The sequence below is a fragment of the Artibeus jamaicensis genome, unplaced genomic scaffold (assembly GCF_021234435.1).
Source record: "Artibeus jamaicensis isolate MK-2021 breed Jamaican fruit bat unplaced genomic scaffold, CSHL_Jam_final scaffold_3128, whole genome shotgun sequence".
Classification (NCBI taxonomy): Eukaryota; Metazoa; Chordata; class Mammalia; order Chiroptera; family Phyllostomidae; genus Artibeus; species Artibeus jamaicensis.
In genome coordinates this window covers 410086-435837 of record NW_026522036.1, presented here as the reverse complement: position 1 = coordinate 435837, position 25752 = coordinate 410086, and the positions used below count along the sequence as shown (strand labels likewise).

At 41.1% G+C, this 25752-nt stretch overlaps 1 protein-coding gene across 6 annotated transcripts in view; it reads right to left on the bottom strand.

The window, feature by feature from the left end:
- Positions 1–4902: 4902 nt before the first annotated feature.
- SLC36A4 (solute carrier family 36 member 4) overlaps positions 4903–25752 on the bottom strand; it is a 324739-nt gene continuing 303889 nt past the window's right edge. For all 6 annotated transcript variants that reach the window (XM_053656921.1, XM_053656919.1, XM_053656920.1 and 3 more), the window contains 5 exons: positions 24455–24682; positions 22380–22478; positions 19179–19348; positions 17663–17832; positions 4903–9154 (listed from right to left, as the gene is read on the bottom strand). In XM_053656921.1, coding sequence (XP_053512896.1) covers positions 8847–9154; positions 17663–17832; positions 19179–19348; positions 22380–22478; positions 24455–24682 — 975 coding nt within the window. In that variant the 3' untranslated portion in view covers positions 4903–8846. The remainder of the gene's footprint in view (positions 9155–17662; positions 17833–19178; positions 19349–22379; positions 22479–24454; positions 24683–25752) is intronic.

Here is a 25752-nt window from a genome sequence, read left to right as displayed (position 1 = left end):
CCCAAGCAGGGCCCAGTGGGAACCCTGGCCAGCTCTGACCACAGCCCCACTGAATAAAGGCCAGCCTCCTCCACTTTCTGCTTCGTCTTCCTCTCTGTCCCTCCCTGTCCAGGCCCCTGCAAGTTTCCACTCCCACGCCAACTGCTTTTCAGGGCTGTCTGTCACCCATACCTTACAGCCCACTCGATGCAGAGCAAACAGGTACTGACTTCAGAATTACTCACGCTCTAAAGTACAGCTTGTGATTGGCGCGGTCACCCTGAGATGACAATCTATGGACTGTACCAGGGGTCTGACCCTCTTTATCATGCCAGGAAACCCAAAGACAGGGTGGCCCAAGGCCTATGTAAAAAGGAACTATGAATTCATCCAAGAGCTACCTGCAAAGATATGTAGCACATAACTCAGAGCCGGCCCCGGCCTTTGTCTGACAGGTCAACAGTCTTCTTTGTCGTTTGCTGAGCTTCCTTTCCAGGCTCACAGGCTAGTTGAAAATCTGCAAGCAAAGACAAGAAAGGAAAATCAGTGTCAGTCTCTCACACCGGGGAAGAAATATGAAAGAGAGAAAGTGCCCGAGGCTCCAGCTCACAGACTCTCCTGCGGAGACTTTTCTGAGGACTGTTTCCAGTGGCTGATGGCCCCAACAGCACAGGACCCTCATCAGTGAGAGCACAGAACCTAACATTTGTCTCTGTTTTGTGACCATCACAAAAAGGCTTCCACATTCAGTTTGTTGTTTCTTTTTCATTCTTTTTTAAAATTGTTGTTCAAGCACAGTTGTCTCCATTTACCCCCACTACCCTCCTCCACCCCCCCAACCCCCTCCCACCCTCAATCCTACCCACCTTCGGCTGTGTCCATGGGTCCTATTGTTTCTTTCTCATTCTTCAGACCTGGCAGAAACCAAGAGGCAGGGAACCCCCACCCAGTGGGTGAGAGTGCCGAGGCCCCACTGTCCTGTCAGCCCAGCAAAGGGCTCCCCCCACCTCAAATAAAGCAGCCCCCATGGTTGGGAGGCCAGGGAGAGAGATGACATTTTCCCTCCCTCTTCTAGAGTGACAGCTTAGAGAGAAGCTCCCAAGGAATAAACTTCTTTCTCAGGAAGACAGAAAGGCCACACCTTTGAATGATTCCGTGAGCCCTGGCTGGGTTGCTCAGTTGGTTGGAGTGTTGTCACATACACCCCGAAAGTTTGTAGGTTCGATCCTTGGTCAGGGTACATATCTAGATTGTGGGTTGGATCTCTCAGGTCAGGGTGTCCACAGGAGGCAAACTATCAATGTTTCTCTTTTAGATCAATGTCTCTCTCTCTCTAAAATCAATAAAGATATCCTTGGGTGAGTATTTTTTTAATTATGCCGTGAATATTTATGGCTTTCCTCCCTGTTTCTGCCTCAGCCTTCTGCCCGTGGGTGCCTCTGAAATGCCTCTGAAGCAGCCTGTCTGTACTCTGAGATGGTGACCACGAGGTGGCGCTGTTGTCTAGTGAATGACAGGTAAATCTACATTAGCATCTGTGTGTATGCAGTGTGCTAAGGGCTTTCTTTATATAGGTTAAAGCATTTAATCCTCACAATGCCCCCAAGAAGGAGGAAGTGAGAAGCAGAGAGGCGAAGTTACTTACCCAAGGTCACACAGGATGTATCGGAGACAAAATTCAGATCCACACACCAGTGGCAGTTTTCTGTAGCAAAATCTCAGTGTCAAGTCACCAACTGTCCCTGCCTGGAGGGGCCGCAATTACCATTTTCTGAAGTTCTGTCTTCGCTATTTTTGAGGTGTTAAGGTGGCGTTTCTTTTATGAAATTACAGGACAATGGATAAGTGTACGTTGTTTGCCCTTCATCAAAATTTAAAATGTTTGCTTTCTCATGTCCTTCTCTCCCCCCCACACCCTGCCAATCTCTAGGCCCAAAAATCCGAGAGCCCGGACCATGTCTCCTGAAGCCAAACTACTGTGCTGAGCTAGGAGGAAATTTGAGATGCTGCCGATCCAACAAGAATTGTGTTGGTGACTTTACAACCCTAGTATTATTTTTCCTCACTCAAAAATAAATCTCAAATATATATTGAATACTCACCACTCATTATTTATTCTAATAACAAGTACTTATGGAACATCTGCTAGGGTTGGTGGTAGTGCTGGAAATACAAGGTCAAATGAAAGAGGCACAGTCAACCCTTAAGGAGCCCATAGAGAAGAAAACGAATCAGACACACGTGCACATGAATTAGTGAGCTGTGAAGGTCAAGTACTCCAGTGCAGCGAGGGAGGGTCTGTTACACGGACTGTGAGGTCAGGAGAGGCTTCCCCAAGGAGGCCACTCATGACCCAAGATCTAAGGGACAAACAGACCATCAGTTGATAGAAGCCAGGAGGAAGGAGCATGAGTAAAGGCCCTGTGGCCCAAGGGAGAGTGATGGGCATGAGGTCAGCAAGAAAGCTGGTGAGGCTGGAGCAGAGTGACTGAGAGAACTTGGCATAAGATTCAGGCAAGAAAGTAGACAGAGGCCAGGCTATGTCTTGTGCGGCTTTGCAGGGACTTGCTCTTCACTCCAGAGCTTTAGTCCCGATACTTTATGTAAGAACTGATTCTTTTTCATTCCAGATAGTCTTCTTCTTACCAGGACCTTGAATAATTTGGCTCCTGATTCAAATATTGGTCCTAGTCAATGGACCTGTCTAGTTGGTACTGTCCAGTGGACTGGTAGGTGGAGCACTGGGGAATTGCTAGAGGATTTTCAGCCACTAGCATTGGAGGAGAGGGTCCTGACATCATTTTTGTTTTGAAAGATCCTTGGCTGTAGTGTGGGTAAGAGGCCAGAGGGGCTTCAGCAGGTGGGGGAGATAGATGAGGAGTCTACTGGATGTGCTGGTTAGACAGTCACATAAACTAGGACCAGTAATTGAGCCAGACTTTGAATTCCCAACACTGTTGAAATAGGGATCATGAGGGCGTTTGCTAGCATGAGGCAAGGAATACACAGCTCCATCTGGGAGGGAGATGGATGGAAGGGAAGGCTTCCAGGTGGGAGAGATGCCCAAACTGAATATTAACAACAATGAAGGACTGGCCAGGATAAAAATTGGGAAGAAATAGAAGGAAGTCGTTTCAGCATGAGGGGTGATGGAGTCCTGTAGAATGTGTGTGGGTGCTTGGGGTGCAGTCTGCACCTGCCAGGGAACCACATTAAGGAGCTCTGTCTCTGCACAGCTCAGGTTGGGGAAGAGGAGGAGATTTAAGGCAGGAGAGGGCCAAGATCAGGTTTGTCAGTGCCTGTTCTGTGCCCCGTGTGGAGGCCCATTGCTGCCGGAGCTACAGCACATGGCACTCACAGGCTCATCATCTGCAGGTGCTGGCTTCTGCACGGTCCCGTTTCTCCGTTTACTTCTCGTTCTGCTCCAGACCTGCCCAACCGTGACCTACGCCGTGCCCCTCCGCTCAGTGCATGCTGGGTGGTCGGCGCCTGGTCCATGTCCTTCAGCCCACACAAAGGTCCGGGGTGGAGGGTACAACAAAATTACTCCCGAATTCCTTAGCAGTATCAAGGTATTAGCTTTAGTTCAGGAAGCATCCTGTCATTTGGTACCAGGAGGTCCTGGGCTTCGCGGCACTCGAAAACTGGAAAGGCCAACAGACCCGATCCCCTTGCACGCTTTAAGACTTCAAATATGTCTTTATGGGGAAACTGAGTCAAACCTGTCCTTCAAAAACTGATGAACCTTTCCCAGGAAACCTTTCCCTCAGATCTGTGGGCCCCTTGAAATATGGCCACCGTCAACTTACACGCAAAACTTTGAGAGCCTGTGTGCACCAATTTGAAAAAAAATCACTCTAAACCTTTTGCATAAAAACTCCACTGAAATTAATTTTACAAAGTGGCCACATTTCTTTTGTCTAGTAAGTATTTCATAGGGCTTTTCACTGTGTTTACATCTCTACAGAGCTAGTCCTATCCCCACCCCACGGCTCATTTCTGTCCCTGCGTTCCTTCCATGGCTTGCCCAGCGAGGTGCTATGGCTACAACAGCTGGTACCTGCCCCAAATCTCTGTCTTGACTTCTCTCACAGCACGCCTGTGACCACTCACTTCAAAACAGGACACATACCTCCTTCCCAAACACGATGGTTCCCTTCTACTATCCCCTTGTCTTGTTCCAAAAGTGTGTTTTTACAGAACTGCAATTAAAATTAATTGCATTTACATTTCCCGAACTACTAATCTTATTAGTGTAATTAGTATAAGACTAGTGTAATAAACGCAATCTTCACTGTAGTCTAGGTGAAGATATCACAACTTATGATTTCCTTAGTGTCGAACATTCAGGTCCTTCCCAGTTTTTCACTCCTGAGACCTAACGTTGCCCAGGACCTGTAGGCACACAGTGTCTTTTTTTTCTGGTATGTTGTTCGCTAGGTTCCCAAGAGCAAGATTATTGATATAATATGGTATGAAGTGACTAAAATGTGATTGATACATGATCTTGACCTTAAGAAAGGGGTAAATTAAACCATGAATGCAGCATTTGCTGACTGCTCATTCTGCGTTTACTGTGGAAAGTTCAGGTCATGGTTTTGAGCGTGTCCTTTCATTTGTGATCAGCTTCGGCTCCCAGAGGCACAGAGTATCAGCCTCCAAGACTGATGAGCACACGGCACAGAACTAACCACAAAGACATTGAAATGCTATGAGAATATCACGTATTCTAATGCCATTTGCAGCTTACAATACGTGTCTGTCTTTTAGCCTTATAAAAGACAAGTTTACTTTAAAAGGCATTTGCAAGCAAAATACTTATATTTTATTGAAAACTCAGAAGTTTCAGTACTTTAAGATTGTTCATATTATAAAAAAAAATAAGTTAAAAGAAGTGAAGTACAATGACATTTAGTTTTCATTCCAACTAACAAAATCACTTTACAAAACAAAAATCCACAGCTTAATTTCTTTATGGTATAAACATGTATTTTCCTATTTATTATCAGAATAACCGCTAATGGAATAATTTTCAGAGCAATCTTTCAACATATCTTTCTGTCCCCGGTTTAAATGGTACATTGGTACTATCTAATCCACATAATTACTGGTGTGTGTGAAGACGGGTGCACACGAACTAGCTAATTTTAAAAGTATCATCCCATTTATCATAGGGCAATATTTAGTATTTCTAATCATTTCTTAAGCATGTTTCCTTATCTCCCTGGTGGAAACCAATCACTCTGAGAAAGGCAGTCAGCCCCTTGAGCACCAGAGGTATAAACTAGATTGACCCTAATCTGTCAGAGTATTAACCATTCCATCAGCCATTCATGTCAGGAAGCATCTTGCTATACTTTTAAAATCAAAGTTCTTGTAATTTTCTTATGAAGGGGAAGTTAGTTGAGGCAGGAAGATAAAAATAGACTCACCTTTTTAATAACTCATTTTATATTATCAATGGTCTCTATTTTATCAAATTATTTTATCCACAACAGAAAAATATTCACTGAGCCACTGGTATTCAGTAATTTCTCTTATTATTTCCATGCTGTCTACTCTGCATCTTTTCCCTTTTAAAGAAGAGACTGAAATCAAGACCTACTGTGGGTACAGAGCATCACAGGTAACAAACGCACTATCCGGATGCTGTCCTCACTGACTTGCACCATGAACAGGTGCTACAGGTAAAGCTACGGTGAGACCTGTGCTCTGCTTCAGCCAGAAATTGTACCGACGCAGAACCTGAATATTTCAGCTTATGGTTTAGAGTACTGTGCAGCTAGAGAGCTTTTCTGTAACTATTATGAGACTACTGAATGAAACTAGGCCCTGTCAGGAAATTTACCACCTGCTCGTTGCGTAAGATGCTTACGAACTGTTAGGTGTGTCCTAGGTGGGAGGCAGAAACGTGTCAACAGGGGAGAACCCAGTGAGGACAGAATGAAAACATAATGGTCACTTGCTAATACAGCACTTCTTTCATTTGGTAACACCACGTGAATTGGTCTTCAGCCAAGAAAAAACCCTAGTTCTTATTTGTGGAGTAATGTCTAAAAACCAGTGTTTTGCTAAGTCAACTTTAAAACTGGTGAAACCATTTTAAGGGAATAGTCTGTTCTGACTTAGAACAGAGCTCCTCAGAGGGAAGTAAAGCTTTCTTTTCTCCCTCACCCCAGCGGTGGAAACAGCTCTCAGGCACCTGAGCAGCTTTCAGAGCAGAGGGGCCTTCCTGGGGCGGCAGGTGAAATGCTGAAGTCATTTTAGCTCTAATGTGTCCGAGCAGAGATACCAAACACAAATCTGGCAGGTGCAATCACTCTCCTTTTTCCAGGCCCTAATATAAGAGCAAAATCTGCTCTAATCAAAATATCATCTCCAAAAATCTTTAGAAAATGTTAGGATTCATGAAAACTAAATTTTCAGAGGAAAAATACTGCCCATTAAATTTTTCTGAAATAAAACTCATCACCAAAATCCTTAAATTAGTGCATTTATAGTTCACATCTAAATAGGGTTTCCCGCTAAGAACTAAAACTACTCTCTCCCTCTCAGTCCCTCCTCTTTTCTGCATTTCAGTTTTCCTCCTGTGCCCAGAGCACCGAGAATTTAGTGACTTCCAAGCGCTGGGTGCCAGTGCAGCCCTCGCTGCGTAGGAAAGCCTAGTTAATGGTGTGTTCATCACTTACTCCTGCTGAATTTAAATTTTATCTATTGATATGATAAACTAATAAAAATTTTATTGAATTAGATGAATTCATTAGGAAAATAGGTAAACATATAAAAGTAAAATTTCACGTACAGACTAGGAATATCACTTAAAGACAGCTCACAAACTCTTAATAGCGCTTTCTATTAAAGAACAGTTTTTGATCATTTTATACCACCAAACATCTTTTTCACGCCTCCTTGTTGTACTTGAAGGAGCCCGAGGCACCCGTGCCCTTGGTCAGCACCAGGGGCACTTGGTCACCAGATTGAGGTCCAGCTGGATTTGGCTGTTCTTGTCCATGCCCTGGCCGGTGGCGGCCACCAGAGCCTTCTTGAGCACAGACTGTGACAGGCCACTGTGCTCCTTGGAGGTGGCCACGGCCTTGGTGATGAGCTGAGACAGCCTACAGGCTTTTTGGCCCTTCTTCTTCTTCACTGGGGCCTTCTCCTGGGCGGTGGGGGTGGGGGGTGGCGTGCACAGTGATGAAGTGGCACTTGGGAGCAAGCAGCAAAGCACCAAAATACCATTCAACATTTTTTAAAATGCCTTATTCTTAGATTCAAAATTATATTAGTTTCAATGATGGTTACTTTTCCTGTTAACTTCTTTCATACTTTCTCAACATGACTGAAGGCTCAACATAGTAGATTGGAAATAAAAGTATCCCAAACAAGTATTGGTAATAATCAGTGTGAATGCTTTAAAAAGGTTTTCATTCCTATGAATTTACGTCCAAAATAAAGCTTCTGACATTTCTTTAGAATTTTGATGCTTCATTCATGATGTAAGCAAAAAATACTTGACTAAGTTAACATTTACATATAAAAATAAAGAATATGTACACTGCAGTGATCTTACTGTTTTGTACTATTACAGATTGGAGCACCACCAGCCTGATTAAAAAGTTCAACATGTTTTAAAGTATGAATTTGTTTTGGCTAATAACTGGGTATAAAGAATATGGGACAGAAGTATGTCTCTGGAAGAAGCTGACGGTATCTCAATATTCAGTAGACAAAAGTTTAACACTGTCTTTTCTTCCTAAGCACGGATCTCGGTGAGGTCTGCTCTGCCCATTGGGATCAGTAACAGGGGAACCCGCGGCACCCCTGTGTTTTGTCAGCTATCTATGTCCTGCCACTGAGGACGGTTCCTGCAAAACCTAGAAAGAGATGAAACAGTAAGAACTCCAACACAGAGGAGAGCTGGGCACGTTCTACCAGCCAGCAGTTAAACCAGCATGTGGTTCCCCCCTCATTACAGAGATCACTCCCCCCTCCCATCCCCTGGTGAGTGCACACTGCCCCGCAGTGCGGCCAGGTGGGGAGGGTTCTGACTTTCTGCTCGGGTCACATGCGCCACTCAAAGATCACAGCCTTCAGAGCAGTCAAAATACAAAGGGACTCAACACTAAAGCTGAAATGAACATACTTTATTCTTTTCCTAGATGTGATGTGAAAAACATTTTTAAAAACCCTGGACTGGAAATCAAAAGATCACTTCTCTTGATCTCAAGGCTGAGTGATCTTGCACAGGCCCCTTGGCTTTCAGTATGAAGATCAACTATCATTACAGAATAGTATAAAAATTATTCCAATTTTATGGATTTCTGATGCTAACATGATAAATGAGAGTTTTCTATGCTTCCTGGGGCTAAGTATTTGGCTCTCTAATAAAAGCATAATCAAGATATTTTTACATTATAAATAAAATATGCTTTGACATTCACTAGGATGGTCCAAGTGAATTAAGAATTCACTAAGAACTAAAGTTAGGATTTTAATTCTCTTATTAGTGAAATCCTGCTCTCTCCTCAGATGGGGGCAAAATAGTAGCATGGGGACAAAGGCTTTCTGTGAAACTATTTCTGACTGAATAAAAAATAGAAGCCATTTTACTCTTTAATTATTTAAGATTTTAATTTGTTCAATTTTTCAAAACTAAATTAAGAAACACTTATTGCTAAAACCACGAAGCTGCCAAAGTCTACCACTGCTAGTAAAGAATTACAATTTACTGCCAAAATATCCATTTGTGGCAAAAGAAAACAGAGTCTGAATTTATATTTAAGTCTATGGCAATGTATTCTACCAGTCCTTATTTCAGTCATTTTCAGAATTGAGACAAAAGTAGGAGACTCATAATTCCTCATCAACTATTTCAAACCGGATGTAAAGCACGTTGCATTCAAATTCAGAGAGGGGCTTTGTGAAGTACTGGACATAACTTTGGAAGTCGGGTAGATAATTTCTTCGACGGTGACGTAGGTCCCCAGCAAGAAGCCAGCGACCCCGGTGAAGGCTATGGAAATGTTTTTCAGGACCATCCACACGCTACAGTGGTCCCTGGAGAGCGTGAGGACCTGCACCAGCGGCGGCAGGATCAGCGCCAGCGTGCTGCTGCTCACGGCGCCCACGAAGGAAATCACGAGGTCCAGGCGAGGGATCAGAATGGCCCCCGCACCTGGAAGGTGAAAAGACACGTTTCTATTTAAGTACTTGATACTTACATCAACACTAAATACAGACATTTTCAACACTTAAAGTTAATTGGTACAAGTAGGCATCACTAAACTGCTGCTTGTGGGAGAATCTGTCCTATGTTGTGAGCTAAAAATGAAGGCAAAGAAACGAGACAGTGACCTTTCTTGGGCTTTGATCTGTCAATAATTTTATAAAAAATATTTTAATTAAAAAAATTAATATAGTTTATTGATTATGCTATTACAGTTGTCCCATTTCCCCCCTTCACTCCCCTCCACTCTGCAAACCCACTCCCACCCACATTCCCCCACTTTAGTTCATGTCCATGTGTCATAAGTTCTTTGGCTTTTATATTTCCCATTCTATTCTTACCCTCCCCCTGTCTATTTTCTACCTACCACCTATGCTACTTATTCTCTGTACTGTTTCCCCCTCTTCTCCTCCCACTCCCCTATTGATAACCCTCCTTGTGTTCTCCATTTCTGTGGTTCTGTTCCTGTTCTAATTGTTTGCTTAGTTTGTTTCTCTTTTTGTTTTAGGTGTGGTTGTTAATAATTGTGAGTTTGCTGTCATTTTACTGTACATGCTTTTTATCAGATAAGTCCCTTTAACATTTCCTATAACAACGGCTTGGTGATGATCAACTCCCTTAATCTGACCTTATTTGAGAAGCACTTTATCTGCCCTTCCAATCTAAATGAAAGCTTTGCTGGGTAGAGTAATCTTGGATGTAGGTCCTTGCCTTTCATGAGTTGGAATACTTCTTTCCAGCCCCTTCTTGCCTGTAAGGTTTTTTTTGAGAAATCAGCTGACAGTCTGATGGGTAAGAGGAGTCTCTTTATCTCTTGCTGCTTCTAGAAATTCTCCTTCATTTTAATCTTGGCTAATGTAATTATGATGTGCCTTGGTGTGTTCCTCCTTGGATCCAACTTCTTTGGGACTCTCTGAGCTTCCTGGATTTCCTGGAAGTCTATTTCCTTTGGCAGATTGGAGAAGTTCTCTTTTATTATTTGTTCAAATACCTTTTCCACTTGTTGCTCTTCCTCTTCCCTTTCTGGTACCCCTATAATTCAGATGTTGGAATGTTTAAAGATGTCCTGGAAGTTCCTAAGTCTCTCCTCACTTTTTTGAATTCTTGTTTCTTCATTCTTTTCTGATTGGATATTTTTCTTCCTTCTGGTCCACACCACTGATCTGAGTCCCAGTTTCCTTACCATCACTATTGATTCCCTGTACATTTTCCTTTATTTCACTTAGCACAGCCTTCATTTTTTCATCTAATTTGTGACCAAATTCAACCAATTCTGTGAGCATCCTGGATACCAGTGTTTTGAACTATGCATCTGATAGGTTGGCTATCTCTTCATCGCTTAGTTGTATTTTTCCTGGAGCTTTAATCTGTTTTGTTTGGGCCATGTTTTTTTGTCTTGACCCGCCTGTTATGTAGTGAGGGGCAGAGCCTTAGGTGTTCACCAGGGCAGGGCAACCCAGTCCCTGGCTTGTGAGGCTGTATATGGTGGATGGGTACGAGAGGGAACAATGGAGCTTGCTCCGCTCTCTGCTGGATTTCAGTCACTTTCCCCACTTCCCCCAAGCAAACTGGGCCCTTCAGGTGCTGATTCCTTCGGGCTTGTATACGTCCAGCGACCCTGTGGGTCTCTCCAACAAACTCTCCTGTGAGGCTGGGAGTCTCTCCTGGCACCTCAACTCCCATAGGTGTTTTCAATTGGTGTTTTGAGACTTGATTTCCCCACGCTGGGACCCTGGGTTATGTGGTCTGTCTCACTCTCCAGTTTCGCCTGGTTTATCTGCATGTGAACATGGGACCATCTGGTCCACCAGCTGCCCTGTGCACTGTGCCCCTCCACAATCCGCCACCTTGCTGGGTCCGCCTGCTGCCCTCATGTGCCCGGGGTCTGCGAGCCGCCACTTTGCTACAAGTCCTCTCCACCCGGCGACCTAACTCTGCCCCTCCTACTGCTCTGGATGAATATTTCTTCTTTAACTCCTTGGTTGTTGGATTTCCATACAGTTCAATTTTCTGACAGTACTGGTTGTTTTTTTGTTTCCAAATTGTTGTTGTCCTTATTTTGGTTGTGCGAGGAGGCACATGTGTGTACCTATGCCTCCATCTTGGCCAGAAGTCCAAAAATCTTTTAATTTTTTGCTGTGAGACTCTTGGCAAAGAAGTTTGGATAATTTATTTCCAAAGCATTTCCATCACTCTGCCATTCAGTTCAGGGTAGATGAGAAGTGATATGAATAAATCATGAGAGAAATGAGAGAGAGAAGGGGGAGCTACTCCTTACACCAGAATTTTAATTAACCTAATAGAAGGGACAACAGAAATATAAAATCATTATTAAGCAAACACCACAGTAATTATTGCTACAGGGAAAGTCACTAAAGAAAGCTAAAAATTACTGGGTAAACACTGTGAGAACAGGATGTTTCCAAAGTCTCAAAGCCCCCCCCCCAAAGACAGTTAATTTTAAAGGGGAAAAGGGCTTCTTTACAGTGGAGAAATCTCTCAAATGCCCTCAATCAAGCGATCAAAGTTAACGTCACCACTCATAAGACATGATGATACCTGTCACGTGACACATTAAGAAGTACAAGGTGTCCTCTGTGGAATTCTTGTTAAAAATGCTTCACTTCAACCTAATGAAAAGAAAGCATCATATAAATCTAAACTGATAGAAATTCCACAAGACCACTGACACTTCAAAAGTGTCAAGGTGAAGAAAGACAAGGAAGAAAACCATCCAGACTAGAGGAAACTAAGTAGATATGACAACAAAATCAAGTGGGATGTTGCATTGGTTCCTAGATCAAAAAAGGGTATTAGTGAGAAAACTGGCAAACTAAGAATAAGGTCTATAGATTAGTTAGTGTTGTATCAACATTAATTTCCTGGCTTTAATCATTGTAGGAGGTGGGTCCAAGATGGCAGTGAAAGAGGCCATGTGGCTCGGCCCCTCTCGTGAACAGCTTCTATAAAACAGAGAGAGAGAGAGAGAGAGAGACCGACCAAGCACACAGAGAAGGTTAAGGATCTGTGGGAGTCCACCAGAAATCTGAGGAAACCCATCAGGAATGGAGGAGCTGGTGACACCACTGCTTACACGCCCCACCCCCCACATTTGGATGGCCCAACAGGAGCCCCACCGGGTGCTTTGCCTGCCCGGTGGGGCTGCACTAGCCCACCCCGAGCTGTGTTGCCTAGCACTAGCTCCAGCAGAAAACAAGAGTGAGCCACCGTAGGTGAGCACAGGGCCCCCCACCTCTGGAGCTATAATCAGCAGCCCCAACAGGATGCTGAGGCTCCCTCTCACCAGGCCACTGCTACACATGCCCCCTGGGATGCCCCCCCCCCCCCAAAAAAAACCAGAAACACTAGGAGCCCTAGCTCATGGATGCTGGGCAACTCTGCCGACCTTGTGCAGGAACTGGGTGCTGCTATGGTCATGCCCACAGGGCGGTCTAGCTCTGGCCAGACTCTCACGGCAGTCAGTGAGAACAACGGGGTACACAGCAGAAAGTCTCCTGCCACCTCCAGTCAGGGGGAGAGGGCCAATGCACTTCAGGCTTACACCAGGCTCCCAGCTCAGACCAGCAGCAGCGCAGCGAGACAACAGGGCCGTGGCAGGCCCCCCACCAGGCTGCCCCACCTCGATCCCAAGCAGAATCAGCAGGGCTCCACAGCCCAGCCTACAGTGCTGCTCCACCTGGCACAGCAGGAAAGCCCACACACACCAGGCTAGACCAACTTCTGGCCAAGCAACATTTCTATTAGTGATCCGAGCATCAGAGTGGTGGAAAGCACCCAGCGGAAACAGAAAAATAAAACTGGGAATTCCTGGGGTCTCTGGCACAGCATTTAGGACTCCAACACCTACACTGAAGGTCTTCCAGAAAGAGGAGAGAAAGAGAGGCAGCAAGTATATTTCAAGCAATAATGGCTGAAAACTTTCCTAATCTGGGAAAGGAAAGGGCCAGGAAGGACAGAGAGTTCCAGACAAGATGAACCCAAAGAAATCCACACCAAGTTATAATGTAATTAAAATGGCAAAACTTAAGGACACAGAGGCAATCCTACAGGCAGCAAGAAAGAAACAAGAAGTCACATACAAGGGAAACCCCGTGAGGCTATACTGGCTGATTTCTCAGCAGCAATGTTACAGGCGAGAAGAGAATGACAAGAAATAATTAAAGGGCTGAAGACAAGGAATCTGCAGTGAAGAGCACGACCCTGCAGGGTCATCATTCAGAATCCAAGGAGAGAGAGCTTCCCAGACAAGCAGAATGTAAAGGAGTTCACCGCGACTAAATTGGCTTTACAAGAACTACGAAGTTCTTGTAATGAACTTTTGCGTAATGAAGGGGTCTTCTTTACACAGAAAGGACTATATAACCTGAAAGAAGAAAATAAAGGAAAGAACAAAAGTCACTGGTGAAGGCAGATATATAATAAGCACAGTGAAACCGTCACTTAAAGAGCTAAAAGGTTAAAAGACAAAATAGCAAAATGAACTAAAAGAAGTAGGGAATACACAAAACAAAAAGATATAAAATATGACATTAATAACAAAGTGTGTAGGGGGAATAAAAATGTATTGCTTTTAGAATGCATTTGAACTTACACGTGATCAATCTTAAAATAGACTGCTATAAGTACAGTTGAATATATGGTAACCTATACCAAAAACCTACAAAAAATACACCAAAAATGAAGAGAAACAAATGCAGACAAAATGCTAAAGAAAACCAGCATTACCAAAAGGAAAAAGATCGAGAGAAGTAGAAAAGAACAAAAAAACAACAAATACAACCAAATGGCAATAAGCAAATACCTATCAATAACTACTTTAAATGTAAATGGACTCAATGTTCCCATCAAAAGGCACAGCAGAGTGGCAGGATGGGTTAAAAAAAGACCCATCTGTCCGCTGCCTGTAAGCGATTCACTTCACATCAAAAGGCACACTCAGTGTGAAGGGACAAAAAGATACTCCATGCAAATGAAAATGAAAGAAAGCTGGGGGAGCAGTACTCTATTAGAAAAAAACAGACTCTGAAACAAAGATCTAGAAAGAGAGAAAGAAGTATATACTACATGATGACAAAGGGGTCTAAGAAGAGTGTACAACAATTGTAAATATTTACATACACAACTTAGGAGCACTCAAGTGCTCCTTTGTCATCTAAAACAAATACTAATGACCATAAAGCCAGGAATTAACAGTAATAAAATAATAGCTGGGGACTTTAATATACCACTTACCTTAATGGATAGATTGTCCAGACACAAAATTAAAAGGGAATAAAGGTTTTAACTATCACATTAGACTAAGTGACTTAACAGACATTTTTTGAACACTTCATCCCCAAACTGCAGAAGACACATTTTTCTCCAGGGCACATAAAACATCTTGCAGGACAGACCACATACTATGCCACAACACAAACCTCAATAAATTCGAGAAGACCAAAATCACATCAAGCATCTTTTCTGACCAAAACAGTATAATGCTAGAAATCAAATACAGAAAGAAAAACTGGATAAAACACAAATACATGGAGATTAAATAACATGACAATAAACAATTAACAGGTCAAAGAGAAGATCAAAGAGGAAATCAAAAACTACGTGGAGACAAAATGAAAACACAGCTTTCTAAAATTTATGGAATATAGCAAAAGCAATTTTAAAAGGGAAGTTCACAGCTCTGCAGGCCTACCTCAAGAAACAGGAAAATCCCCAAATAAATAGTCTACCTTCATAGCTAAAGGAACTAAAAAAAGAAAACTCAAAGTAATTAAAAAATAACATAAATCAGAGCAGAAATAAATGAAACACAGACCAAAAAATACAGAAAAGACCAATGAAACTTGGAGCTAGTTCTTTGAAAGGGTAACTAAATTGACAAATCTCTAGCCAGACTTATCCAAGAAAAAAAGAGAGGAAGCCCAAATAAAATCAGCAATGAAAGAGAATGCTAACAGACAACTCAGAGATACAAAGGATTATTAAAGAATACTATGAACAATTATATGTGAACAAATTGTACAGTCTAGAAGAAATGGATAAATTTCTAGAAACACACAAACTTCCAAGACTACACCAGGGAGAGCAGAAAATAGGAGCAGACCAATTACTAGCAATGAAATTGAAGTCGTAATTTAAAAACAAACCTCCCAACGAACAAGAGCCCAGGACAGACAGCCTCACAGGTGAACTCTATCAAACACTTAAAGAATAATCAATACCTGTCCTTCCCAAACTATTCAAAAAATTAAAGAGGAAGAACTGCTTCCAAACTCATTCTATGAGGCAGCTTTACCATGACACCAAAATCAGACGAAGAGCTACAAAGAGGAGCTCGAAGATGGCATGCAGCTTCGCTGAAAACACCAGCAAGCAGGGCGGGCCTGAGTGTGAGCCGTTGGGTCAGTGGGACTCCAAAACCCACACTGTCCACTCCACCAAACTCACGGTCCCTTTCATGAGTCTCCTGTATTAATGCCTGTGGAGGCATTTTCTAATGTGCAATCTTAGTAACACATTATATACAAGGTCTGTCCAGAAAGTATCTGGTCATGTAATATGAAGAACAGAGACATTTACTGAAGAAGATACAAGAAACACTGTACATAGGGCAATGATGCCTCAGAACCCTTCAGAGTAGGCACCTTGAAACCTCAGTTTCCCAGTGTCTCTTCCACTGTTCAAAACACTGCAAGATCCTTTGTTGGAATCACCATCAGCTGCCCCATTGTATTTTTCTGAATCTCACTGACGGTCTGACATCTCTTCCCTTTAAAGGTGATTTTACTTTTGGGAAAAGCCAGAAGTCACAGGGTACCAAATCTGGGCTGTAGCAGGGCTGAGTCACCTGGGTGATTTGATGTTTCAAGAAAAAACTCTGTAGGAGATGTGACACACAAGCTGGTGCACTGTCGTGATGAAGCTGCCAGTCACCAGTTGTCCACAGCTGCGGCCACTTTCATCGTACTGCAGCTCTCAACCAACAAAGAACACTGAGGCAGTTCTTATTAACTGTTTGGGCTGGAGGGGCATGGGCACAATGGACAACACCTTCCCAGTCAAAAAACACACTTAACATGGTCTTGATCTTGCTGCAATTTTGCTGTACTTTATGCCGACCATCTTCAGGCACGAAGAACCAGGTGACTTCCACTGGGACGATTGGGTCTTGTTTCCAGATCACAGCTGTAGACCCATGATTCATCTCCAGTTGTGACCTCCTTGAGGAAATCTGGTTCACTGGTAGCAGTTTGAACAATGTCATTAGCAACTACAGCATGATGTTCCTTCTGCTCTGGTAGCAGAAGCCAAGGAATAAATTTTACCACATGTTTCATGCCACGATCCTGTGTCAAAATCTCAGATACCACAGATTTTGGAACCCCCAGATCAGCTTCAAGTTCTCATACTGTCAGTCACTGATCTTTGTTGATTGCAACCCATTCTCGGGTGTTCTGCCTGTTGCAGGCCTACCAGAATGTCGATCACTTTTAACAGGTTCTCAGCCATCTTTGAAACATTTGTACCACACTTTTATTTGTGCTGCACTCATTGCATCATCCCTGAAAGCCTTCTGAATCATCTCAGTAGTTTCCGCGGAGGAATGCTCAAGCTTAATGCAAAATTTCATGCAGATTTTTTGCTCTACTCACTCAGTCAATTTTAATGTGACAACCACACAGTCCATGTGCTCACTCAACAGCATCTACTGCCCCCACTGACTAGTACAGTGAAGTCATCATTGTTCACACACATTGCATTCCAGTCCACCCTCCTTGGCTGCCAGGTTACATCAATGTCACGCAAACCATTCTGATTATATTAACAATGGCTGTATTTTTTTCTGGACAGACCTTCATACACTCCAAATAATATGTAAAATAAGCCGCTGAAATTATTCAAGACAAAAAAACCCCATTACCAAAGGTACTCATGGAGAGTTAAACTGAAATACACAAAAGTTAACAGAAAAAAAAACCCAAGGAAAACCAGAACCAAAGTAAAATGTGTATCAACCATATAAGGGGTCCCTTATGCATCCAATTTAAATATACTTAATTCTGTAACATAACAATTATCACACTCAAGTACACCATATCACATTTTAGGTAAAAATGTTCAAGTTAAAACTATAAATTATCACACCCATATTATTAGCCTACCAACTACACTCAAGCAGGAATTACTTCTGCCAGAGTCTATTTTAACCATCACTGATTTCATTTCAAAATAATACTTCAATTAGTTCTCTTAAGTGTGATAGTATCCGGTTGCATTTTTCTTATATAGTAGCAGAATAATAAAATCTTAAATCAACACATATCCTAGCTAGGTGAATAAAATTGTTCAAAAATATTTTAAAATATACTTAAAGTTGCCTCAGTATCCAAAATTCAATACTAAAAAGTTATTATAATATAAATACACAGTGATACTCACAAGTAATAATAACCAAGATGGACCTTATCAGAAATTCACAGGTTTGCTTCCATTTCGCCTGAACTTTGGATGTGACCACAGGAATGATGATCTCCGCTGGGACGTAGAACTGAATGGAATACGTCACAAAGATGCCGAAAGAATACAGAATTTTCACTGATTGATATAACCTGTGCAAAAATTTCAAAATGTAGCCATTCTGCTTTTTCCAGCTTTATTGAGGTACAAGTTAAAAATAAAACCATAACCTATTTAAAGTTTATAATGTAATCATCTACAATGCACAACACCATGCAGTATTTGTCTTTCTCTGTCTGGCTCATTTCACTCAGCATTATGCCTTTACATTGTTATCTTAATATGAATCTAGCTTTCTTCCTTAATGATGGACAAGAAATCCAACACAAGCTAAAACCAGTATATTACTAATTAAATGCTTATTTACATAAAAAAGCCAGCTGACTTCTCAATCTGCAGACAATAGATGGGACAATTCACTTTGATAAGCCCAGAAAGCAGAGGCTGCAATGATCTGTGGAACACTGTTGGAAAGACTTCATTTGAGGCCCAGCCAACGTTCTGAAGGTTAGGCTGAGATCCAAAAGAGCTAATGTTCTTTTCAACTTTCTTTTTAAAACCTGAGCACACTGTATATCTTTCATATCTCACTCACTTATAAAGAAAAACTTCACACAGTTCTCCTTGCTTAAAAGAAGTCAGTAGGTATAGCACTGGTTGCAGAAATGTTGTCATTCCTATGTCTACAAAGTGGGCATCTAAATGGTTTCAATTTGCAAACTTCCCTAGATTGTACAGAAATTGAACCTGTTTTAAAGCTGCATTAATAAGGGAAATAAACCTGGGTTAGGTGGTTGTTTTGTCCAAGTAAACTAATCTTTTTTTGATGCCCAGTACTTCAAAAGAGTGCAGCAATTTTCAGTTGTACAGATATCTTTAGATTTCTACATTGTAGAGAGCCTCCGATCAAAACTCAGTGTGCAGGTCTTAATAAAGACTTTGGACACATTATAAATGTACCCTATATACTGTTCATTTAGCAGAATACGTTTCTAATATCAAAGGGAATAATAAGACACCACATTATTTAATTTATTTATAATGCGCCCTGTGCTCTGAAAGGATCGGGGTACACACAGTATGAAAGCTGCCCAGTAAAACAGTGGGGGACATAAGGGACAGCCCAGCAAGGATAATGTGGACACTTTTGTTAAAGTGTCCATATTAAAAGAATCCCCGTTTTACTTTTCTACTTTAGTCACTTCTGAAATGTCCTACAATTTTTAACCATTTTTCAAAATCTCAAAGGATCTGTAAAATCAGAGGTGGTTTCCTCTAAAGATTATAAAAAATATTCTAGACTATCCAAGTAAAGAAATCAGTAAAAAATTTGTGTGTTTAAACTATAAAAACAAGAATTGACCTGTATCATCAAATACTGGCAGACTTATATCTATAAAACATGCAAACCAGGATTCAGAAACTTGAATCTACCTACCATACATCCTGAGGAAGATTCAGGGTTATGCTGCCTTTGATTTCATCCTGAAAACACATGTACCCTAAGGTAGCTAATGTCACATACAAAGTTGTAACGATCCCCATGCCAATATTCAGTGCTTGGGGAAAGCGTTTCGATTCCTTCATTTGATTTTCAAGTGGAAGGACCTAAGAAGAGAATGCAAATAATACAAACAATTTAAAACAATCTCGTTCTGGTCTTATATATGCACAAATTAGTCTTTCTATAGTTTATAAGCAAATCTTTTTCTTTTTAAACACTTAAAATTGTTGAGCATTTTCTACATGTTATACACATATTTTTTACACTACAAATTTTTTAATTCTTAAAAAATTAAAATCAGCTCTTAGCAAGCAAATCTGTTTTTTTTTTTAAGTGAATTTGGACAGTTTCCCCGTTGTTAACATTTTACACAACCAAAGTACATTTGTTACAATTAATAACCAACACTGGTACATTATGATTAAATTAAGCTCCAAACTCCGTCTGGATTTCCCTAGTTTTTCCACTAATGTCCTTTTTCCCATCAGGAATTCCACGGTGCATTTTGGCATCTCCTTTGTCTCCTCTAGTCTGTGAGGAGACCAGACCTCCATCTTTCCTTATTCTTCACCACCTCAACAGTTCTCAGGTCCTGGCTAGGTATTAGCATAATGTCCCTTTATTCGGGTTTATCTGATGTTCTTCTCATGACTACGCTGGGATGATAGGTTTTAGGAAAGGGTACCACAGAAACGAAGCGCCCTTCTCATCACACCTGTAATCAGTGCCATTTATCACGGGTGACAGTAATTTCCATCACCTGGATGAGGCAGGTGTTGGCCAGGTTTCTCTGCTTTTAAAGTTCTTTTCTTCCCTTCATCCTACTCTGTTCTTAGGAAGTCAGCCCACACTCTGGGGACATGGGGGGATTAAACTACTCCCCCGGAGGTGGATTTACACAAATTATTTAGAAATCCCCCTTACTGGGTTAAATTATGTACCTCTTTAATCATTTATTCACATTAGTATGGGTTCATTTTTTTTTTACTCATACTTTGAGTACAAGTCCAAAACCCTGCTATTTATTTTGTTACTCAGATTGTTCCAGCTTTGGTTGTTCTATCAGGTTGGCTCCGGAGTCCCTTTGACCTGACTCCCTTCTTTTGTTTTTTGAGCACTTCTATACGTTCTGGCACTACAAGATGCTCCAGACTCATCTTGAATTTCCTTGCTTCAGCACAGAACCAGCCATTTCTCCAGAGAACTTTGGTTCTTTTGTTGGCAATGGTATTTAGAAATCAAGGTCTGGGTGCTCAGTGTGCTTGTTGCTACCAGGGTTCCGCTGACTTTAGGGCCTCTCGGCAGACAGCGCTAGAAAACAAATGTATGTATATGTAGTACCCATGTGTACACAGCTCTGTAACTGCTTCTGTATCTATCCACCTGTATCTATCGTCTGTTAGTGAGATGAATAAATCATTTTCACTATGTAAAAAAGTAAAGGAAAAGAAAAAAGACTAACTGAAAAGTTAGGCAAATCTTCAGAGATTCTGGCTATATGATTTGACCATACTGTAAATATTAACTGGTTAATAAAAAGAGAGAACAGAGAACAAGTTGGATACTCTGGGGATAATCCAGACCTGAAATAAGGGGCCATGGTCAAGAATGGCACCAGTGAAGCCACAAAAGGGGAAAGGGGAGGAAATGAACACTTACACAGGCTCCCGCTGTGTCCAGCAGCATTGCTGGTGCTTTACACATAATCTCATTTATGGAACAGATTGGGGGAAACAGGAAAGAAGAATCGACATGCCTTAATTACTGACTGGAATGAGAAAACCAGTGACAGTGAAAAGAATTACTCCAATGTTTCAACCTTAAGCAAATAAAAAATGGGAAGAAGTAGAGAAGTGAGGAAGTAAAGCTGGTTTTGCATAAGAAAGTATGTGTCAGACTTCGGAGCTGTTGAATTGGAGACATCAGAGAAACAACACTAAACTGGAAATGTCCAGCCACTCACTAAAGCTTAGTAGGAAAAGACAGAAATGAACATCTGAATGAAATATGCCTGAAACCGGGACAAATGGAGCTGTAAGAACTTGTGAGAATTCTCTAACAGAGAGAATTCAGAGTAAAAGGGTAGAAAATTGTTTTTTAGATATATTTTTGTCATGGTTCATATAAGTAGATGTTTATAAGTGGTTTTGTTCTCATAACAAATGGTCAGGCTATGAAACAAGCTATGGAGAAGACAGCAATGTCTTATTTTTCAAAAATCTGCACATTCCAGGCTTTAAAATAACTGGAAGCATCTTGAATGAAAATATAGTTAAACCTTGGTTCCCGAGGTTCCATCTTGGTTCTTGAACACTTTAGTTCTCAACTAAGTTGTCACAGGAAAAATCTCTCAGTTGTCCTACAAAAACTTGAGGTCTCGATTCTCTACCCAACATCCCCTTCATGCTGACACCTATATGATCAGTCACTTGTCTCTCAGGAGACAAAGGAGATTTGGTTTCCAAACAAATTGCTTCTCGAACAGTTTTCCAGAAAATTAAGTTTAAGAGCCAACGTTCCACAGAATTTTAACACCTTAAAATTCTCAAGATGCTGTATGTCTTGGTATTAGCTTTACGATAACACTATTTTTCAAAACAAATGATATGCACAAATCTAAAGGGAAATATATATTTAACTCTTCTTAAGAAATAGTAACATCGTAACACTTTTAATTCACTTCAAATCATCTAGTTTATACAATATGAAGTTTGGGAATTGTCTGGATATTACCCAGGCTTGGCAGAGTAGATGGAATATAGATAAAACATTGGCTGTGAGTTCATGGTTATTGAAGCTAGGTGATGCTTACACAAAAGTTCATCAAAATATTTTCTAAATTTTGTGTTTTGAAATTTTCCACAATAAAACGTTAAAAATCACCTAACGTAATGTCCTTCTGTTGCACATTAAGATAAAGAGAATTAGAAAGTTTAAGTGATTTGTCTAAACTAAACCCAGTTATTGGAAGAACTAAAGTGCACTTCAGGTCTCTCATACCAAAATGCAAACGATATTCCAGAAATAAAGTCAATAGAAACAAAAAAGGAAAACACACACTTTTAATGTAGCTTAACTACACAAATCTTTGTTTTGACTTAAGATTTTAAAAAATAATAAAAGCTAAATCCTTACCACTCCTATGCCTTCAAAAGCAAACACAGCAGTACCAAAAAAAAGTGGGTACTTTTTCCAACCAGCCACTACTGGAAGGTTGTGGGGATCTGGCATATTCTGGAGAAAGAAAGAAAAAAGTAAGGCAAGTTACATCTGTACTTATTTTAAAGAATTTTAAATGAAAAAGCGAAACCATACACTTCTGAGCTTCACAACCGCAAGTATGTATTATAAAAAGAAATAATTCTTTCAACAAATGCTTTAAGCATCCTACGTTAAATGTAGCCAAGCTGTTAGGATTTCATGGCCAAAAGCAGTTGGTTTCCTCATGCCCACACATTCCATCTGAGCTAAATGATCCTCATTACCTGTTTCCACCTTCAAGTCCCAGGCTGTTCACACTGGGTATGGCTCCTGCCACAACAGGAAACACATAAGCATAATCAAGGGCCGAGATGAGAGCCATTTAATCAGTTATTAACCACTGGAGATGGTGTTCAGCAAAATTCATTCTCCACGTTGTATTTTCATTGCTTTCAGTCCCTGTGATACCTGGTTCCTGACTTTGACTTTCTACCTCACGACTCTGTGCTGCTCCCTAGTACAGGTCTCCCCATTTTCAGTGTTTCAGTGACAGTGTTTTTTGACCTGACAGTTGGCATTTAACCTTATCACTTGTGCATATGCCGAGTCTGGCTTCGATTACTCACAGCCTTGTTCCAACTCTTGCTGCCTGGAAACTCACATGAACTGCACTTCTTGTACTAGATCTCTGGCTCCACGATGGCCACTTCTTCCAACTACTCCCAGTCTGGTCCCTACTCTCCTTGTCATCCTGTGTTCTCTGCCTTCTCTGATTGAAAGTGGAATTCAAGGCCAAGTTAAGAGGATGAACTAAGAACCTAATGTGAAAACACACAGATAATTTGGGAAAGAGAGAGGTCTAGAACAACGGAAACTTAGGCAGAAGTGTGTGACTAATGACGACACATGACTAAAAACATAAGCTAGGGTCAGAATAAAAAGGGTATTAGAGTGTTTGGATCATGTGATAACACTAAACTGTTATTCAAGGCTCACACCGTTTCCTCCATTTAAGGAACCTCCTTTTGCTCCACTAATTCTTACTTCTGCACCCAATGGACTGTGAACTCCAGAAAGCCTTGAGATATTCCTACCTGTCCATGTCCACTCTTACATGCTATAAGAAAGAATCTACAAGTTCTGGAATTCAGAGATGGGGGAAGAAATGAGACATACATACATCCTAAGAGTCTGTAAAGAATAGTTACTGGAGATTTTAGAACAACTACTTCAGCAGCAATACATAAGATGCACTGGATCAGGGATGATTAGAACAGGGGATCTCAACCTGTTTTGAGCGACTGGCCCCTCTGCAAGATGAAAGCTTTACAGTTGTGCGGTAGAAAGCACATAAATACACAGAGAAACACTAAATCTTGCACCTTATTTTAAGGAGTTTTCAGTCCCCCTGAATCCCAACCACAGATTCTTTTAAGGAAAGTAGGTTGAGAATGGCCAGGCTATAAACAATGAAATCGACTGAGGTTATTACGAACTTCAGGGAAAGAGGTTAGGATCTAGTGCAGAGTCAGTGGACCACAGTGGTGGCACCAAATACAGGTCCAAAAGTGAAAGAACACTATAAAATTACATCTACACTCCCATCTTCTGTGATTGGTTCAAATCGTTAACAGAATAAAGAAAACACTAGTAGGTTCTGTTTCATGTTAGGCAGCGTGTACCACGGCATGACCCTAAATCCCACAACACCACTAATGGGGTCGGCAGTGCTGTCTTATGAAGAAGCAATGCCACACAACCCACAAGCATGTTCACCGAGATCCACCAACAGAGCTGACTCCAAAGCTTGCACTTAAACCTCTACGCCATTCGCATTCCCAGTAAGCAGTGAGTGCCCTCCCAAAGGAAAGTGAAGTAAGTGTACTAATTATCTGCTCTGTGCCCCCGATGAAGTACGGGGTCTTCCCATGTCATTACTTTTACCTCCCAGGGAATCAAAGAATTTACTTATTAAGAAACATGTGACAGTAAAAACTTGTTATACTTACCCTAATGACGTATTGATAAATTATCACAAGGCTGACAGCCATGGAAATGTTAGCAAGGAATGAAAGCACAAACAGATTCTTCAGCTCACGAATGAAGACCAAGAGAATTATAAACGGAAGAAAGCAAAGCATATATATCCGTAGGTCAATACTTCTTCTCTCACATGGGTTTGATGAACTGGTACTATTTGAAACAAACACTTTGCTCTCCAGGAAGCCTTCGTGAACCTACATAGGATTATCAAGAGAATCAGAAAGGGGGAAGGGGAAAACTTCCATCAACTTATAATCATACAGTGGTATATAAAGAAACTTATGACCTATATACCAATGATAAAGTCCTTTACAATGTTTGCATTTTTCAAGATACTCCAGCTTCATTCATATATATATAAAATCTCAAATTTAAGGATAATTACAATAGGACCACTTTCTTCACAAATTATCTTCCTTTACCACACTGTGAACAGATAGTTCACTAGAAAATTACAAGGGTAGTTTTACCCATTTATTTTGAAGCTTTGTGACTAACATGATGCTTCACGATCCCTGCAAAGCCTCAATCTGCTTCTGAGATAATGAAAGGAGGAAGCACACTTGTCCAGAACGGCCACTGGTACGCACTTCAAGTTATTTTTTCAGGGTAGAAAGCTCTAAGTACCTCTTAGAAATGTACAGTAGGCAAAATAAAATGTAGAAACCATAGCTTTAAAATTGTCGTATAAATCACTCATACATTATCGTAGTATCAGTAAGTATTTATTAAGAACCCACTAAATTCATGTGTGGCCATATTTTACAAGGTAGATAAAATTTTGCTAGAGCAAAAAAACTTCTATAAAATAAATCAACTTTACCTTAAAGTTTATTCAGACAAATTTTGCTAGAGCAAAAAGCTTCTATACATCAACTTTTCTTTAAAATTCATTTAGCTACTTCTATAAACCAATACTGTTCTGAAAATAGATACAATGATTTATAGGATCCATGTATAAAAAACTGTCTCAGATTCAACTACCACATACCTAACTTACTAAAATTGAAATGCAATGATAGAGAACTTTTAAAAATGATCTTGAAAACTCACAGCAGAGGCGGATCACACCATAATTTAAACACCAGTGGAAACCCATTTGCCCCCAGTACTGTCCTCTCCTTTGAACACAATGACACCATCAAGTCTCTGGACACACAAATTCTTAAGAACCAGACCCTGTTATTACCAGAATAATAACAACAAGTATCTTTTGAGTATTTTCTATGTGTCTGTATGCCGCCTCATTTAAATCTCAAATGGG